The 19,475-nt window shown below is 43.9% G+C and overlaps 1 protein-coding gene across 1 annotated transcript in view; it reads right to left on the bottom strand.

Moving 5' to 3' along the window:
* Slc36a1 (solute carrier family 36 member 1) overlaps window positions 1-15,428 on the bottom strand; it is a 45,043-nt gene extending 29,615 nt beyond the window's left edge. The window contains exons 1-4 of the mRNA XM_047556612.1: window positions 15,296-15,428; window positions 6,572-6,716; window positions 1,136-1,226; window positions 300-388 (exon numbers count right to left, since the gene is read on the bottom strand). Of these exons, the coding sequence (XP_047412568.1) occupies window positions 300-388; window positions 1,136-1,226; window positions 6,572-6,711 (320 nt within the window). The 5' untranslated portion in view covers window positions 6,712-6,716; window positions 15,296-15,428. The remainder of the gene's footprint in view (window positions 1-299; window positions 389-1,135; window positions 1,227-6,571; window positions 6,717-15,295) is intronic.
* Window positions 15,429-19,475: the final 4,047 nt, after the last annotated feature.

Genomic DNA, 19,475 nt, shown 5'->3' with positions numbered 1-19,475 from the left:
ACGGCAGCACTGTGAGTCCCGAGTGTAACACTTTGAAGGATCAGAAGTGTGAAGTCTAGGGGACAGTTACTCTAGCTATAATTCACAACCACTGGTGAATTAGGATGTGGCCTCTGTCCATAAGTAAACCTAACAAATGACCAAGAGCAGAAAAAGAATACAAAAATAAGCAGGGAAAGGTAACCCTGCTGTAATAATGACCTTCACAGTCGGCCAGTGTGAAGATCTGAGCAATATCTGCACAAGTGCCCACTTTCGGGATAGAGATCCACATACGCTGTGTGGCTCAGAGGACTCACCTGCGGCAGAAGTGATGAGCACACTTCACCAGGATACCCATGCAGTGCACGGCCACAATGCCTATCACCAGCAGACTGAGGGGACCCATCTGGGGACAGGTGTTGCAGGTGAAAGAGTAGAGAAAAACAGACAGAATTAGGACTTTCAAATGATGAAAATGCTGCGAAGGCACTTTCTGGGGACAGAACTTCTAACCCAAGTATGAGAAATGTGATCATGGAGATCAGCTCTGTGAGGAGGGCACTATCCAAACCTTAGAATGTCTTCCAGAAAGCTGACCTCCTGAACAAGGATGGCCCCAGATAAATCTGTTTCAGGACTGTTGCAAACCAGCAGAACAAAGTTCCTGCGACTACGTGGGAAGAAGAGATGGTCCAAGGGACATGGGGGGAGGGGACGTTATCATTAGCATAACGCCACCTCCAGACAGACAGCACTTAGCTGAACATCTCTGAAACCAGAATGACTTTGGGTGGGCAATCTAAAGGAGGTGAGATGATGTATGATTCTCAGCATTAGCTGCTTAGTGATGGGGCGGGCCCAGGAAATCTGCAGAAAATGGACAGATAAATGTCACTAATATGCACAGATATGTCACTAATAGTGCATATTATTGATAGAAACAATCTTAACTACATCTCCTCCACCACAAAGCAAGCTCTGATTAACTCCCTGATATAATCTAAGAGCCAAGAACAGTGACTGGCACACAGAAGGCCCTCAACAGATGAATGAATATCTGAATATTGATTTTCCCAGCTGAATTTAAAACAACAACAACAAAATATTTCCTCAGTTTGTCACAATCCTTTCTTTCACAGGTGCAGACCCTTACCAAGATGCCTGCATTTTTCACCGCCAAAGGCAGCCCCAGGAGTCCTGTGCCAATGTTGCCTTTTAACAGGTGGATCAAGGTCTGGAACCATCTGAAGAGGGAAGAAGGTAGACAGGGGAATGTTAAGCATAACAACAGCTAAAGCTTGGCAAACACTTAGCACTGCTCCACATGCCTACATGCATGATCTCCTTTGACTTCCACAACAACCCTGAGGATTTATTTTATGGATGAGGAAGCAACTTGCTCAAGGGCATGAACTTAGTAAAGAGCTGAGCTGGAATTCCAGCCCAGGCCGTCTGACCCCAGAGTACACTCTCTTACCACTGCTATAAACCTCCCATGACTCTGGCCCTTCAGAGAACCCCTTCTCTCTCAGGCCAGAGGGATGATGGGCTCTCTCTAGGCATGCTATCAAGTCCTAGTGTATTTGGGTCTTGTCCTAACCACTGAACTGACCACTGTAAGGACTCCTGAAAGAGCAACAAAGGATGACAAAACATAATGACAGACAGACAAGAGTGCAGAAGAACAGAGGAAATAAAGATTGAAGCCCAAACCTTCTAACAGAAAGCTTTCTAAAATGTAAACAGAGTTAAAGTTATATAACACCATAACAGGCTAGAAATCCCCAACGTACTTTGTATAAAAAGTTTAAAAAGGAAAAAAGGTCAATCGCCATAGCATCCTAGGATTGCAGGAGTCCTCTTCAGAGAGTCACCTAGTTAATCTTTCTGCTTTAAAGGCTGATTTCTCTTCTATTTGTACAGACTATGCTACCCCAGACTTCGATCGAAAAGCCTCCTGCATTTCCTCACTCATTTTTCACTCAACAAATACCATCTACCATGCATAAAAAAACTGTATTAACTGAAGTGGTGCCAATCAGGTGTCAATCAGGTGTCAATCAGATATGGATCTTAGGCTCCAGAAATTAGTAATGTCTCAAAGGATATAGGGGACACATTCGAAACCATGCAAGGTGGAAAGATTCATGTCTTAAAGAAAGGCCAGGAAGAGAATCCATGGAGAAGGCAGGTAAGGCTTGGTGGAGTGGAGAGATCTGAATTAAGCCCAGCAGGACAGGCAGGAGGTGTACGTGGGCCCCTAGGGAAGAAGATGCCATGGGCAAAGGGCCTAGAAACAAGACGCTAGAGAGAAATGTGGAGTATGTCATGGAACAGTTCACCTCAGTGGCTGCTAGGGTCCAGCTGAGGGCATGGAGCTTCCCCTTTTTCTATAGAGAAAGGGGGACTCATCAGGGACAGATAAAAGAGAAGTAGTCTGGTCTTGGCATTTTAACCTTTGTTACCTTTAGGAAATAGGACAGGAAACTGATCAAATGAAGTATATTGCTTTGCCCTAAATCATTCAGGATTTGGTCCCTGACACTGCTGGGAAATTCTTCTGCACAAATACCTAAATCACTCAAAACTGATGCTTAACATATGATGTTTCAAATCTGAAATTCAGTAGAAACTGAAAGCAAATAACACTTATTACTCACAAAGGCCATTTATAAGACCCATCTATACCCTTTGGAAAACAAACCTACTTTAACCTTTTGCCTTTGACATCCAGGAAGAAATTTATTGATCGTCCTGCTCTCCTTAATATTTTCAGGAAGGATCAAGGAACTTGACTGAGAGGAGGTGGAGTGCTCTCCTGGCCTCACCAAGGTAACAGCTTAAGGGCTGCAAGGGTCCAGCTGCATTATCAGCAGCCAGGAGATAATGGGCCTATTAAATTTCTGTCTTGGCAATGTTTAATCCACTAAAGTACAAAGGTAAATGTTGTACCAAACCCATCTGCCTACCAGAGGCCTCCCCAAAATGCCCCTGGGCTGGGAGACCAAGTCCCTCCGGCCCTAGATCTACCATCACCTCTGCCTGGCAATTCCCTTCCCTTCCCTGGGCTGTTGTCTCATCTGTAAAGTGAGGAAACTGAACTAGGAAAGATGGTCTCGATGGTTCCTTTAGCTGGGATTTCAGGTTAGTGATCACAATTACTCTGTTCTATAGGTGACCCCAAGCCAAGGTTACCCAGTACTGTATGAACATCACAAAATCAACTCCAGGGGGTGCAGAATTTTAGCTACAAGGGTGAATTATCTTTGTGAAGGGGGAAGGGAGAAACCTTGCAAATCTCTGAGGTTCCATTTATGCTCCATCAATAGTTCTTAACACTTTTGGTCTCAGGACTTCTTTATTCTCTGATAAACAGCTTTTCTTATGTGGATCATATCATATTAAAGTTAAAACAAAGTTTTTAAATATTTAATTAAAATAGATATAAGTTCATTAAATGTGAATAATAGATTTTTTAAATGAAAAATTAGCACCATTTGCCAAAGAAGAAAAATGTGAAAAGAATGATATTTTTTCTTTTTTTAAAATCTATTTAATGTAACTTAACTGAAAATAGCTGGATTTATCTATTTCTACATTCAATTTATTTTGATACACTTTGATTGATGTGTATAAAGAAAAGTTGTTCTCTCTAGATATGTAGTAGGAAAAGGAAGGAGTATTTTAACGGCCTCTTCAATTAAAGTAATCTTTCTTTTCATACTATTCCAAAATGAAACATCGGATAGTTTCTAAGAAAATCGCAATGTGGAATGTGCATTCAAATTCATCGGTGATCTTGCTCTTGATGGATCTTATACCCATGTACAATTTGCTAACATCATACTTTCAGCTACTGGGAAGTTACTGGTTTCCTGAGTTATGCAGATCTTCCAAACATTAGCACATTTCTTTATATAACATCATGAAATCGCACTGACATGACCACTGACTAATATCATCACTGATATAATCAGGGGAGATTATACATAGAGACGAGCTGTGAAACTTACAGTGTTGGACATAAGGTTTTGTTGGGTTTTGTTTATTTCCCTAATTTTGCTTGAAAGCTCAAATTTTATTGGAGGCAACAAAGCCATTGATTATTCTTTTGCAGTTGATGGGTTCATTTCTTTCATTTTCAAGAAAATGCCCAAATACCCAAATCCCTATAGTTAGTTAGTTGTTCTTTCTAGTAAAAATGATGTTCTATGGGGGGAGAACAGCTGGCTCAGTTGACAAGGCCAACCCTCACCCCAAGGCTTTGCCCCAAGGCAAGTGTCATCCTTCAGAATGCAGAAGTGGTCCCTGTGCACTTCCCATCTTGTCATATAGGGACTTGTCATATAGGGTTACCATTTAATCAAATTGATGATTTGACTTTTCATCAATGATGTTCTTAAGTAAAACTGACTTTTTTTTCCTGCTATATGTGGCAGTGAAAACTACAACTACAACTAGTAGGGCCTGCAGCCACTGACTCAACCTGTGCCATAGTGCCTGTGTGGTTTCGCCTGCCATCGTTTCAGCATCATCAGTGCAAATGTCAACACAGTGAAGAGGCAAACAACAGCTCAGGAATATTAGCAAAAGCTGGAAGGGAACACACAGTTCTGTCCCTTTAGACTTCTTGAAACGGTCTTGGAAACCCTGAAAGGTCTGCAGACCACACCTGTCAAATGGCTTCTCCAGACATCCAGAAAAAGCCGGTTTGGGTGAGCTGGTTCCTAGCCTGCCAGACTGGGGAAGAAGCAGAGGGTGTGATCAATGGCTGTTACTACAGCTCAACAGGGTAGTCAGAAGAAAAATATGCCCAAGAGTTGGTCAACTGAAGCTGCTGTCAAAGAGTCAACAGCTTGTTAATATCAATTGATAGGAAAGAGTCTCACCAAACACTTCATCATGGAAAAGTCTGGGGGTTTTCACATGTACCCCCCAATTAGGAAGTTTTAATGAGCTATTAACTTCTAGAAGAGTCAGGTGTGTGCATGAATATGTGCAGTAGGCTAAGAAGTATTTCCATGTACTTTGTTCCTTAGCAAATTAGATAACAGGGTAGGGCAAGGCACAAACAGAAATGGAACCTACCTCAAAAACTTGTCCCTAACTCTTCCTAAGTACTGGAGATACAGTTGGGTTAACAAGATTCCCCAAATCAACCTATAAAACATATCTGGCTTATTTCCTACATAAATGCTTATGTGGATCCTGTGCTCCAGACTGGTGGTAATCAACCCTTCAAGTCCCAGAGGAATACTTTGCCCTGAACCAAATGCAATGGGACAGTGAAACCTACCATCACCTTCAGATGGACTCTCCTGATCACCAACCTTGTACCATAATATCAGGGTAGGATGGGAACCTCAGAACCAAGTACACCCTGGAAAATGTCTGGATACAAGCCTGAGGAAGGTATTTTCTGATTTGCTCAATTTCCAACAAACAAGGGAAAGTAATCTTAGATTCACTACTAATTATTACCCAATGTGAAAAAAAAAAAAAAAAAAAAAAAAAAAAGAGAGAGAGATTCAGAATCACTAGCAGGCATGCATTAACCTCCATGTGCCCAGAACATATAAGCTCCTATTCTGGAGTTGCTGGTTGGTTAGTTTTGAGTTTCAGAGACTTCTCTATAAAAGTGAAAAGCAAGACCCCACAGGGCAAGTACTGCATAGACAAGTTGAAGCCTGAGAACAAGAAGGAACAAAAGCTGGAAGGGAACACAGAGAGAGAGAAGCTTGGCAGAGGTATTTCACAATAACGAGTGTGACCCACTGGCTGCATGCGGAGCTCCTGTCTGTGGGACGCCAGTGGGGGATAAAGTTAGAGGAAAAGAGGAAGGGTGGTCCTTGCTGCTGCCAGCTGTGCTCCGAGCAATCTTTCAATCAGCTAAAACCGCGAGCACGTGAGGAGTCGACAAAAGCATGTCGGCTGAGAAAGAAGCTGCCATGGGGCACAAATCTTTGTGAGCAGAAACCAGATAGTGGTGGCGAGGGGCAGGTCATGTGGACAGACCATACCCTCTAGGTTCATGCCAGTTCACAAGCAAAAATGCCCTTCCCAGGAGCGGGTGCAGGCAGAGGGAGCCACCTCAGCAAGGGGCTCTAAGACATGCTTCCATAGTCTACTCAGGCAGTCGTGGAGGACAGCATAACCAACTGCAGGACACAGAGGACCCCACAAGTAAGTCACACCCAGCCCACAAGGAAGGCTGTGTGCTCGGCTTGAGGAGAAATGGAAGGCTGCAGAGGATGAGGTGCAGGGATTCTGAGGAAGGTCAGAGGTCCAGGGGGAGCGGGGGGGCGGGGGAGGGGGAGGGGGGTAGCTGGGAAACTCAATGGAGCTGAAAAGTCTCCTCTGAATTTTCTAACTGAAGTGATGAGTGCCACCCAGCCAGTTTAGCTTCAGAGTGAGTTCCTCCATTTTTTCTTACATCTAGGGAAACTGAGGCCCAAAGGGGGTCAAACTCAGTCCAGAGGAGCAGTAGGTTTCAGGAGGGAATTGACAAAAAGGGGGAGAAGAAATCACTCTAGTGGAGATTAAGGAGTCTGAAACCTGCCCTGGAGGGAGGAGGACAACAGCCACTTACGTTGTGCTGCCGCTTTCCCCAAAACGCTGGTAGGAGCCAGGGGAGAAGTTGCTGAGGCCGTCCGACGGGCTCTCCTCGGGGCTCACGTCAGTGGAGCTGTAGTCGTGGTAATCTTCGTTCCGAAGTCTCTGGGTGGACATGGTAGCTGGGGGGACAGGATCAGCATTAGGGCCTCCAGCAGTTGGGGACGGAAGCTCCAAGTCTGGGGTGGGCTCTGGGGCACAAGTGGTCATTGTCACAGCTGCTCACAGTGACAGCTGCACTGTGGATTAAGTGCAAGGAGAGTGCCTGGTACCAAGGGAATGCAAAGGTGCAAAGTGCACAGGGACAGGCCGAGCTCACTCGGCTCCTGCTCAGGACCTCCCCAGCCGCTGCTGCACTCGTAAACTTCCAGATCATCCCAGGGCACTTGAACCCAGCAGAGGTGAGGCAGTGCTTGGGAGGGGTGGGAGATGATGCTGGCAAGCACCTCCAGGAGCCTGCCCTGTCCCTTCACTCAGTATTAACTGCCCCTTCCTCTGAGGACTTCAAACATAGTTAGATTATGTATCCTTCCCAAGAGCGAGCCCTCAGAAGACAGGAATCTGGGCATCTCTCGTTGTATTCTCTTTTCCCTTTACCAGTATTAGAGGATCCTGGTGCAGTCAAGAAATTCCCTCAGGATCATCTAGTTCTGCTCAGGCTCTCCTAGAGGTCCCAGAGGCACTGAAGCAGATCTCCGTTTTTCCACCATGACCTCGGGCCCATCTTCTACTCTGGAGGTAAATCAGTGAGTCTCATCCTTTCAACAGGGCTCTCTTCTTGCCACCAATGTGAGTACTGAGCAATAGCAGCTGAAAGCAGCTCAGAGGAAGACCAAGAGTGTGAGAGAGCAGGAGACCTTGACCTTAGTTTCAACATCTCCCCTCCACAATCCTTTACTGGGGCTCAGAAAATGATACCACGAAGTATGGTGCCTTTGCTTCTGAGCGCTTTAAGATAGACTGGAAGTCCTCAGCAACTTCTCTGACTTTGTCCTGTCCTGCCGGCTCCCCTGAAGCAATCATAGGAAGCAGAACTCCTCTTCCCCGAGGTGAGTCCTAAATGCCTGAAGGCCTCTCCTGTGAAGTGGTGACAAAACCCAGAAAGGCCACTCTGTCCCTTCTCCCTTCTCCTCTGAAGATTTTCAACCCAGAGGATCCATCCATGGATGGAAGGAATTCTAGGTAGGGAGGCCAAGAAGAATCTGAACAGACTGGCTTTGCTGGGTTTCCCCCTCAGTCCATTTCCATTACCTCAGCACCTTTTGGCTAAGCTCATTTCTCCACAGTTGTCCATGCTTCACCATTTTTGTGCTTAAGTTTCCCCTAGGTCCTTGAGCCTTCATTTCTGAAGACTGTGGTGTTACATAAAACTTTGATTAAATCAGTGTTCCGATTTTCTTGTTAAACTGTCTTATTACAGGAGTGTCGGCCATGACCTTTATGATGGAGAGGGAAGAGTTCACGCCTTCTCCACTCCTACACCTTCTTCACATTCATAGATTTGCTCATGTTTAAAAGATGGTGAGAGAAGAAACCTTTCCTGTGTGTGCTGGTAGGGCAGTGGGGATGGAGTCTGCTGGCGGGGACTCTCCATAATGCTATTCCAGAAAGGAGAAGAGCAAGAGCTTCTCTGGGATTCACAACAGGGATGCCAGCTGGGAGTTGAGGAAGTCTCCAGAATTCTAGAGACTGTCACTAAAAGAGCCTCGACAGGTCACCCCAACCCCTCATTTGACAAAGAATTAGTCAAATTCTCCCTCATCCTGAAGATGAGGGAGCGACAACTAGGAAATAGCAAAGCAGAAAACATATCTTCTGATCCCCTGCCTGAATCTGGAAATGTCTACTGAATACGGTACCCACTGTGAGGGAGTAGACAAAGAGTCAACTTCCTACCCTTCAAGAATCTGCAGTCAAGTATGAAAAAGAAAGGTGCATTAACATGATAAATTACAAGTAAAACTCCTTCGCCACTTGGCAGACTAGCCCCACTCCTCACCTGCAAGGCTCTTGTTCTGTGTGACTAGACACCATGCTGAGTCTGACATGTTCTCTCAGAAACCTGGTGACATTCCTTTCACCCCAGCACCAACCCCACCTTCCACAGGACAGCTCTGCAGGGAACAACCAGGTCCAGTCCCTGAGGACGCTTGAAAGCTGGCCCCAACCCCTGGGCACCAGAGTGATCCAGGAGAGGCCTCATTTTCTCCCACCAATCCTAATGGGGAAAAGACCCCACACAATCTTAAAAGGAAAACGCCTGACAGAAGACAGGAAAGGAGTTGTTGTGGTCCATTTTCTGTTGCTGTAACAAAAATATCTGAGTCTGAGTAATTTATAAACAAAAGAGCTCGCAGTTCTGAAAGTCCAAGAGTTCAGGTGAAGGCCTCTGGTTGCTTTATGCATGGTGGAAAAATGGAAAACCAGGGGGCACATAAGGTCACACAGAGAGAAAGACCAGGGAGCAAACCACAGTCAAGTCAAATCCCAGGGAAGATCTGCCCAGCTCCACTGCCAGAGTCTCTTTGCTAAGGAAGGGGAGGAATCTATGAGGAATCTTTAACACAAGAAGTTGAAAACCTTTTGTTATGCTGGCCGAAGCTAGTAAGTTAGCTCATATATCAGGAGGCCTGGGTTCTAAGCCTGCCTCTCTCACCAGTTTGCTTTGCAATTCTCGACAATTTTCTTTGTCTAGGATGTTAGTCTCCAAATGCAAAAGCAGGGTGGGAGTGTAGGCTAAAAGATCTCTTATCTTCTCCCCATTTCTAATATTACAGATACCAATGAATGCATTTATGCAAAAACAGATAATTTCTAGTCCCTTCCAACAAACCAAAAGCATCTGAGGAACAGAACCTTTTAAGTAAATCCTTTACAATACTGAGGGCAAAGGGACAGACCACAGGGAGTGCGAAGTTCCCCAATCTCTCCTAACCAACCAAGAAACCACTCTATGTGTCCTTAGTACAGATGCTCGATTTATTTCAAACACTGTAAAGAGTCTTCTTTCTGTCTTACACAAAAACTGAAGCTAGCCGGGCATAGTGGCACATGCCTGTAAACCCAGTGGCTTAGGAGGCTAAGGCAAGAGGACTGCAAGTTCAAAGCCAGCCTCAGAAAACTTAGTGAGGCCCTAAGTAACTTAGCAAAACCCTGTCTCAAAATAAGAAATTTTAAATAAGGGCTGACTCAGTGGTTAAGTGCCCCTAGATTCAATCGCTGGTACTAAAACAGAAAAAAAGAAAGAAAAAAGTCCTGAAGCTACCTACAGCAAAATATTGTTTAGAAAGCTCAAGAAGAAGCTGAAACCTAAAGATCTAAAGTCCAAAAAACAATTGCAGGATGTGGGAAATGTGGCTTAGCTACTGCATACATATTGAGAAAAGAAAAAAATGCTATTTATGGACTTTGGTTAGTGATAAGCTCAAAAGAAGTCAATAATATAATAACAAAAACCAAATAAGCAAATACAATTCTAGGTTGCATTAGGAAGGGAGAGAACCAAGCAGCTGACGGCACCAGTTAGTTTTGCATGCAGCACATCCTGCTCCAGGCTGTACACTGTGAAGGGGATAATGACAAAATATGGTTCATCCAAGGGTCAAGGCCTGGGGCAAGAGGGGGCTGGAAACAAACTGATAAAGAAAAAGTTGGAAGCACCAAGAAGGTTCAAGTTAGAAGGCACAAAGACTGCTAAACAGATTTGATTGGTTCTTCTTTTTTTTTTTTTTTTTTGTACCAGAGATCGAGCCCAAAGGTGCTTAACCACTGAGTCACATCCCCAGCCCTGCCTCCCCCCCATTTTAAAATTTTGAGACCGGGTTTCATTAAGTTACTCAAGGCCTCGCTAAGTTGCTGAGGCTGGCTTTGAACTTGTGATCTTCCTACCTCAGTTTCCCAAACTGCTGGGATTACAGGCGTGTGCCACTGCAACCGGCTTGATTGGTTCTTTGAGGCCTCAAAGATCAGTGCTAGATTCAACAGGTGGAAAATGAAGGATGGCAGATCTTTGGCTAGACGTAAGGAAGAAATTTCTAGCAAAAAGAGTTGTCCAAATGAAGAGATGGAGGGAAAGCAATTTCCTATCTCTGGAATAATCAAAGCAGAGAAGACATTTCTCAGAGCTGTTACATAGGCAGTCAAGCATCAGAGAGAGTGGTGGTAGCCACCCCTTCTATGGCTCCTTCTGCTCTCTTGCTGTGCCCACTGAAAGTGTCCTCCAAGGACACACTGCCCCTGGGCTCCCCTTGATGAAGGCTGGTATGCAAGTCTCTTGCAGTAATTGCCAGTTCCTGCCCTCTGGAAGATTTTAATAGGACCTGTTAACTGTCCAAATGAGGCTTGTAATATGTGAAAGTTGAAGAAGAGCCTGTCTTTCAGGTTATTGAGTACAATGAACAGAGTTTATATATTATGTGTGGTCCATCAACACAAAGTCAAAACCTCTGTAAGAGATCTAAGCCCCCAAAAAGAAAACTTTTTAGAAAAGTACATTCAATCCAAATTGCATTGAAATAGCAACTACTTGTATAACCTCAACAGACTTTCTTCTTTTTCCCTATACGAACTTCTTTTAGTTGATTCAATAAATAAGACTTGCCCTTTAATCTATAAAATGTGCTGTTTTTAGTGTAGCACTAAACATGAGCAGTTGGGAATCACTTTGTACAACTGGATGAAGTATGGAAAAGGTATTTGCAAATAGAATTTTTGTAAGAAGAAAAAGCATTCAATTTTCTAGAGGTGGGAATTTTTAAGAAGAATTTTTAGTGATTTTTTTTTTTTTTTTTTGTACCAGGGATTGAACCCAGGGGTGCTCAATCACTGAGTCACATCTTCAGCCCTTTTAAAAACTATTTTACTTAGAGACAGGATCTCGCTGAATTGCTTAGGGTCTCACTAAGATGCTGAGGCAGACTTAGAACTTGTCCTGCCTTGGCCTCCCAAACTGCTGGGATTACAGGCATGAACCACCACATCTGGCTTGTAGTGATTTTTAAGGTAAAGACAAAAGTCTTTTTTGTTTCTTTAATTCAAAGACTGTTTCCCTTTTAAAATGGTACATATATCAGGATGCAGGAGAATATAACCTAGCCATCAAAGTGTCCTGTATCATCCAATTCAGTAGCCACTAGTCATAAGTGGCTATTAAGCACTTGAAATACAGTTGGTCAAAACTTAAATGTGTAGACACAGGATTTTAGTAATTTGGTACAAAAATTATGAAATATTTCATGAACTCATAATTTTGTACTGATTATATGCTACAATAATAGAAGTAGTTAAACATGTTAAAATGAAAAATAAATAAATAAAAACATAGATTTCTGGGCCACACCTGATTTCACCTGAGCATTTTATTTTTAATCCCAGGTGATCCTGGTTATAGGAAGACTTAAATAAAGCACTAAAAAAATTATGATCTTCTTATGATGAGTACACCTCAGGACTCACCTCCTACTGGAGTTCACACACGGGTGATATCTGCAAAGTAAAAGTGCTGTCCATTATTTTGAAATGAGGACAAGTCTCATGCTAGGGCAGCCACAGGGCAGCTGCTGACCTCAGCAGGCACTGCTGAGTGGGCAAACATGCCCACTTTTTTTCTGTTGTCACAAAGATTACTAAGTATTAGAACCATGCATGACTGCAAAACAGATCCTATTTCAGTTTTCCATTTAAGAGATGAGAAAACCAAGGCCTAGAGAGGTTACACCACATAGTCCCCGGCTGGTCAAAGATTTGGATTAAAAGCCAGCAAAACAAAGTCCCAGGCCAATGTTCTTTCTACCATACCACACATTATCTACCTTCTCTAAAATCTCCACAACAGAACTGTCCCTAAAAGCTGGAGCAGGGTTAAGTCTGCCAAGGCCATTGTGCATGATTTAAAAAAAAAAAAAAGTACTATTTGGAGCCTGGGTGTGTGACTTTGAGCCAAATTACTCAAATTGCCTTGATTCTCTCATCTGAAAGATACTGTTAATATCATCTACATCACAAATTTGTTATAAAGGTACATAGATGTTATCTGGCACATAAGGGACCCTTATAATATTAGCATTTGTGATTATTACAGACATTCATGGATGTGAAACAAGAGAGTTCACTATAGAACCTCTGTGGTACTTTCTTCATTTAATACCCTGGAGAACCAAGTCAGATCCTGCTCTTGGTAAAAGAGATCTAAGTATCAAGTGGACCTCAGTAACCCACACAGATTTCTGATTTCACAGAAATGGGAAACACAGAGAAAGAAGTCTTTGATGCTCTGGCCCTGGGTATCTGGGCTTCCAAGAGAAATGTGTTGGGGCTAGAAAAGGGGACAGCATCAAACACAGCATCATGTGGTGTCTATTCTGGTAAACTCTGAATGCCCCATCTACTGGAATACACACCCATTAAACAGTGACCAGTTTTTTGTGTTCAATCAGCAAGCCCTGGCCAAAGGAGGGAGGCACAGGATTCCCCCAGGCCCAGGTAGAAGGACGTGGACTCAATGAGTCACCTCTGTGGGAAAAAGAAAAGCTGCTCCAGGTATTAATGGTATTAATCAGTAATAACCTTCTAGAACAGGTCATCAGCAGCAACCCAGCAAAAGTAGAAACAGAAGACCATTAACTCAGCCCATGTATACAGTCTTGCTTTAGGTTAGGGGGAAAGAAGAAATGTATCACTATCGGCAATGACGCTTTAATTTCTGACTCTTAAGGAGAAATGAAGCATTTAAAGAATTGGGACCTGCATTGGAGTCAGTTTGGAGAAAACTTAAAAGTACATCTAGGCCAACCCTCCACCCAACACAGTAATTTCATGTGCCAACAAACCCCTAGGTAATTGCTCAGTGATAATTACCTTCAGTGACAGGGAACGCCATACTGTGTTCCAATGCAGGAACTAATTCCTTGAAAGTTTTTATGCTCACCCAAAAACCTCTTCTTTAGGGCCCTTCCATCATCTGATCCTAACTGTAGATTCTGGAATACTACAACACAAATGGAATGCCTCTTCCTTACACAGCCTTTGGAATAGACACAGTCAGCTCTGAGCACTTGGGGCTGCCACAGAGATGAGGCTACCTGGCTTAAGAGAAAATAAGGACTCAAGAGCAGCCGATTATAAAGGATAAAACAATGGGGGGCAGTCACTAGCTAGTCACCAGAGCAGTCTCTGCTGCCACCCCTGGACAAACAAACTCAAACCCCAAATGAAGGAGGGAGACTCTTGTTGACCTCAAGAAAACCTCTAAAGAAAACTGTTGTTCATACAAGTTAATTACTGTAAACAAGGCTCCAGACAAGAGTCAAAAGATGGTTCTCATCATGAACAAGACAGTTAAAATCATTTTCAGCTATTAGCATTTAGCCTATACAATACAGGAAAAGAAAGGAGAAGAATTTCATGGCAATGCAGAAATAAGTACAGGACAACTGCTGCCTGGACAACTGGATTAACTCTTGTTGAAAGGCTGATGCTTCAAGCATACAGGGAGGAAAAAATATCTCTGAATAAAAAAACAAACAGACCTAGATGCAAAGAATGTCAGAGCAGAAGGAGCCTTTAGGGATTAAACTCTATCATTGTACAGACTGAGAAACCTAAACCCAGGAGAAATGGTAGTCACCGAAAGTGGTAGAGTAAGCGGCAGAGCTAAAGCAAAATATCCTGATTCTCCCATCTCAGTTCTTTCCAGTACCAGGTTCTGCTATCATATTTCAATAAGCCTCAAATAACAGCAAACATCCATTCAAATAGCATCTTCCCCTAATCTGACAAGTTACAGAAAAAATAAAGCACAGGTCTTTCCATTCTTCAAGTTAATGCCAGGGATCTCTTCCGCCTCGGCTGAGACAAGTATCCTCCCAGGGACATAGTCCAATTCATATTTCATATTTTGATATGACTTACATGAAATTTGCAGGACGGTTAGAAACCAAGCCTCCACCGTGATGAGTTTGCAGAAAAACCGTGAACAAACGGAACCACGCCCAGAGCCCATCCAACCCCAGCGATGGAGAACGCGGAGCTAAACACGCAGAGGACTGAAGGAGAAAGGAAGAGGAAAAGGTGCCTTTTCACACATCAAGTTTCCCGCAGGAGGCGGTGTAGTCAAAGGCAACAGCTGCTGGAGCTCGGGGACACTTGGATTCTAGTGGCAGATCGGGGACTAACTCACCGGGTGACCTTAGGCAAGCCCCCAGTCCTTCCTGGGGCTCGATTTCCCTACTGTCCGCGGAAGGGGGTGCACCAGACCCCTTCCCCGGGTCCTGCAGTTCTGGTACTGTGTGACTCAAAGTCCCTTTACCAGCAAGTCCGGGACAGAGCTCCCGCGGCGGGCGAGGGAGGAGACTCGCCCCAGACAGCACGCCGCTTTGGGGAGCGTGGGCAGAGCCCGAAGCCCGAGATGGTCGTCTGAGTGATCTTTCTTATCTCCGGACTTCAGTTCCCCACCTGTCAAATAGGGCGGCAGACCCCCAGCCCGCGAGGTCCAGGCAGATAGCGCGAGGGACCGGGATGGCCACTCCGCTTCATGCGGGAGGACTGTCCACAACACACCGCCGCTGCGGCCAGGAGCCCAGGAGCCGCGGACGCACAGCCCAGGCGGGTCCAGCCCCTGACCTAGAGCATCTGCTGAGCCGGAGATGGCCCTGCGGAAGGCCGTGACAGCGGCCAGCAAGAGCAGGGCAGAGCAGGAACTCACCGCTTGGAATCCGGCTTCGGCCCCAGCTCCGGCTCGGGCTCCGGCTCAGGCTCCGGCTTCGGCGCAGCCCACCCCTCCCTGCCTCACCGTGGAGCCCTAGCCATCCTTTTCGGCTGCCGGGCAGCTGCTTCCGGGCCCTGTCACGTGATGTAGGTGCCAAAGCCTGAGGCTCAGGTCACGTGCTGCCGGGCTCCGCGGCTGCCCCCCTGTGCCCGACGCTCTGCTCAGCAGCACCATCTGGCGACCTGTTGCTGCAACTGCAGGGACGACCGCGTTCCTTGAGACCGAGGGGTGGGACTAGCAGTGGACCTAAGAGGGACATTGATCTTAGAGCACCGCAGAGCAGAGACCGTCTGCTTAGTTGTGGACTTGTGCAATAGCCCAATTTTCGACTTGCTATCTTGTCTGTAACACATCTCAATGAGCGTGTATTGCTTTTATAATAAGGAATATACCTCTTTTTAAAACCATCTGGTCATATTACAACAAGCATACCCAAACCCTCATCTGTGGTTACTTCTGAAATGAGACTGTGGGTAGGGCAACACTATCTTTCAATATATTTGAAAACGTTTAATTTAAAAATGGATGGACCCGTGGCATACGTCTGTAATCTCAGGTACTTGGGAGGCTGAGACAGGAGGATTGGGAGTTCAAAACCTGCCTCAGCAAGAACTTAGCAAGGCATTAAGCAACTCAATGAGACCCTGTGTCTAAATAAAATACAAAAAAGGTCTGGGAATGTGGTTCAATGGTTAATTACCCCTGACTTCAATCCCCAGTACCAAAAATAAATAAATAAAAATAAAAAAATGGATGGCAACATTTCAGTATGCTTGAGACATGGATTATCTAGTCTTCTTTCCTCTTTGTGGATTTTTCCTTTCAAAATTATGTTGCAATGGACTGTGGTTGGGACTCTGGGAGAGCACTTGCCTAGTATGTGTGAGACTCTGGGTTCCATCCTCAGCACCACATAAACATACATACATACATAAATAAATAAATAAATAAAATAAAGGTATTGTGTCCATCTACAACTAAAATATTTTTTATTATGTCACAAATAGTCTTAAATTCACAAGACACAAACTCATTATTTATTATAAGTGATCTATTTATCAAGGGATCATTATAATTATATATATTACACATATATGTAACACATACATATATTACAATAATGTATACATATATATGTGTATATATAGTGTATATATATATGTATGTGTGTATATATGTATATGCACATATATATATATATATATATATATATATATATATATATATATATATATAATACCTAACTTGGCAGCACCTAAATACATACAGCAAATTTTTATAGACACAAAGGGAGAATTTGTCTGCAATATAATTATGATAGAGGACTCCAACACCCAACTTTTATCAATGATAGAACCAAACAGAAAATTAATAAGAAAATATTGGACTTGTGCTTCAGACCCAAATGAAGAGAACAGTGATACAGCTTTTTGTATAAAAGGGATAGGATATACTTTATTGTTTGTATAGACATAAAGAAACTGGGAAAAACACACAAAAGAAAAGGTAAAATCAATTATCTGACCTCACCAATTCTACTTCCCACCTGTCTCTCCTTCACTTTCAATAACAAGATGTCAAACTGGAGACTTTAACAGGTACTCCTGGAGGCTTGGATATATGCTGACATCCTCATGTTAAAAATAATCTCCTGTTTATAGCTACACTATTGGAAGCTGCCTTATGGTACACCCGCTGTTGTAAGCAGTCATCTCAAAGTGTGGGCTCCAGACCAACAATATCAGCATCACCTGGGCATTTTAGAAATATAGCTTCCAGAGCCGCTTGCCCCACCTACCGCATCAGAACTCCCAGGAGTGCAGTCCGGCAATTTGTGCATTGATTAGCCCTCCCGGTGATTCTGATTACTCTGGATTCTGATAGCCCCTGCCCTAAGGGTTAGCTTCTGTGGGCCCTGCTTCAGCCATGGCCCCACAGGCTATGTGTTAGTCCAGCACCTGTGGCTGCATGGTAGAGTAACTGGAAGGCCTTTCTCCATCACTTCCTCCTGGCTGGGTGGCCTGGACAAGCCTTTTGATCTCTTTTCAGTTTCCTCCTCTGGAAAATGAAGTTGAGAACCCTCCCTGATCCTGCTTCCCTCCCTGGTTTGTTCGCAAATCAGATTCAATCTGGCATCTAAATGTTAAATGCATACCACCAGGAATATGCTAGAGAGTTGGCAGATAATTAATCTATCTGTATCTAATTGTGAGGGATGTAACCTCTCTTCTTACCACCCCACCCATCCAATCCTCAAGGGTAATGGGTCCTCAGATGTCATATGAGCCCTGCCCAGTGTCCCTTATTCCTCTCCACCTCTACTTTAGAGATCCCTTGGGTCCTTGCCCCATCTTCCAGCACATTCTGTGACTGATGGCACCCCTGTTCCATTCCACTCTGCTGGGAACACTGCCCGCTAAATTAGCTTCCAGTTCTGTAGTTCTAAGGTTTTGTATCTTACAAGGTTCTAGGATTCACACCAAGGCTTCTTGTTTATTAACTGATCGAATGGTCTGCTAGGAGGTACATAGCAGATATGGTTGGTGGTCCCTCCTGCATTCTCTTTACCAGCGCAGGGTCCTCATAGGCTGGCGGCCACGAATGAATGTTGCCTGCTGTATTGTAAACCATGCTACTCTGCTAGGGCCATAAAGCAGCCACTTGGAGTCACAGAAAGACTCACACCCTTTTGTCAGTATCTGGACAGCAATGCTGTTGTTCATATGCAAGGAATTTCTGTGGGCGGTTTGGATAATTATTTGCTATAGTGTAAGCATTCATCATTGTTATAATTTAAAATAGTTAATAAGCTATAGAGACATAATTCAAGAATTCATTAAGTTGGCCAAAGACCTAAAAGTGAATTTGGAAGAATCTTAATTTTGGAAATAAGAAAAGACTAAATTGCTATACTATAAAGAATACCAGACACCCACTAGGACACTATATGCTGGTGACTCAGGAGAGAGTATCCTATAAAGCAAATGAGCAAAGGAGCTGAAGGACTGAAAAGCAGCTCTGGAAGCAAGAAAGCCACCAATGGGACAAATATTCAAAGAGCTGGAGCCAGATCAGCGTGACTGTGAGGTGCCTCCACCTCCAAGACATTGTTCTGACACTTATTATGATTTTTTTGATGATCTGAAATGAGGTAAGATGATAAAATATTCTACCAATAGTATTTTTGTGGCAAACAAGATATAAAGAAAAAAATGTTACGAAGGTCACAGACATATGTACTCTTGAGATCCCAGGAAAAAAATTTGCAAGCTATTGAAGATTCCCTCCATCTGGTGATTAAATAGGGCCCCTCTGCCACATTGCCAATGCTCTGTGAGAGTGCAGAAGAGTGGCAAATTCCACGGCTACACAGACCTGGAGGGTATATGTAAAGATGTTGCCAAAAAGGACACTCTTGACAATCCACAGGGAGGGTCACAAGGACGAGACAGTAAGGTTCACGCTTCTCCTTGGAACAGTGTACCGCTCATCCAGGATAGGAGGGAGGCAGGAAGTCAGAGAGCAGAGAAGATGCCATCCTGTGGCTTTGAAGATGGAGGAAGGAGCCATGAGTCAAAAGAAAGCAGGAGGTCTCTGGAGGCTGGGGAAGCAAGGAAACGGATTCTTCCCTGGGAGCCTCCAGAAACAGGGCAGCTTGGCCGACACCTTGATTTAGGACTCTAACCTCCAGAATTGAAAGGAAATAAATTTATTTGTTTTACTCCACTACGTTTGTGGTCATTTGTTACAGCAGAAATAGGAAACTAACACAACAAATACTACTTATAATCTATAAGAAATTTGGCCCTATGTTTATGCTTTTTAAAGTTGCAAAAGCAATCCATAAAGCACTAAAGCAATGAAATAATTATATCGAGAGGTGGAGTAGGGGGTACATTTTCATCTTGCGTGATGTTGATCAATTGAAAGTGTAATTTTAAGTACATCGTCTAGAGAGATGAAGAACTAAAGAACTAAAATGAAACAGCGATTTTAAAAACAGAATAGCCCCAGAAAGAGGAATTTTGGCTGGAGAAGTCACCTCATCAGACTATTGCTTCTTATTATAAAGCCTTTGGTTAAAAGCATTCCTACGGTAACCACAGGCAAGCATGTT

This window comes from Sciurus carolinensis, chromosome 6 (assembly GCF_902686445.1).
Source record: "Sciurus carolinensis chromosome 6, mSciCar1.2, whole genome shotgun sequence".
NCBI lineage: Eukaryota > Metazoa > Chordata > Mammalia > Rodentia > Sciuridae > Sciurus > Sciurus carolinensis.
Note: the sequence above shows the minus strand (reverse complement) of the source record. Positions and strands in the feature narration are given on the sequence as shown.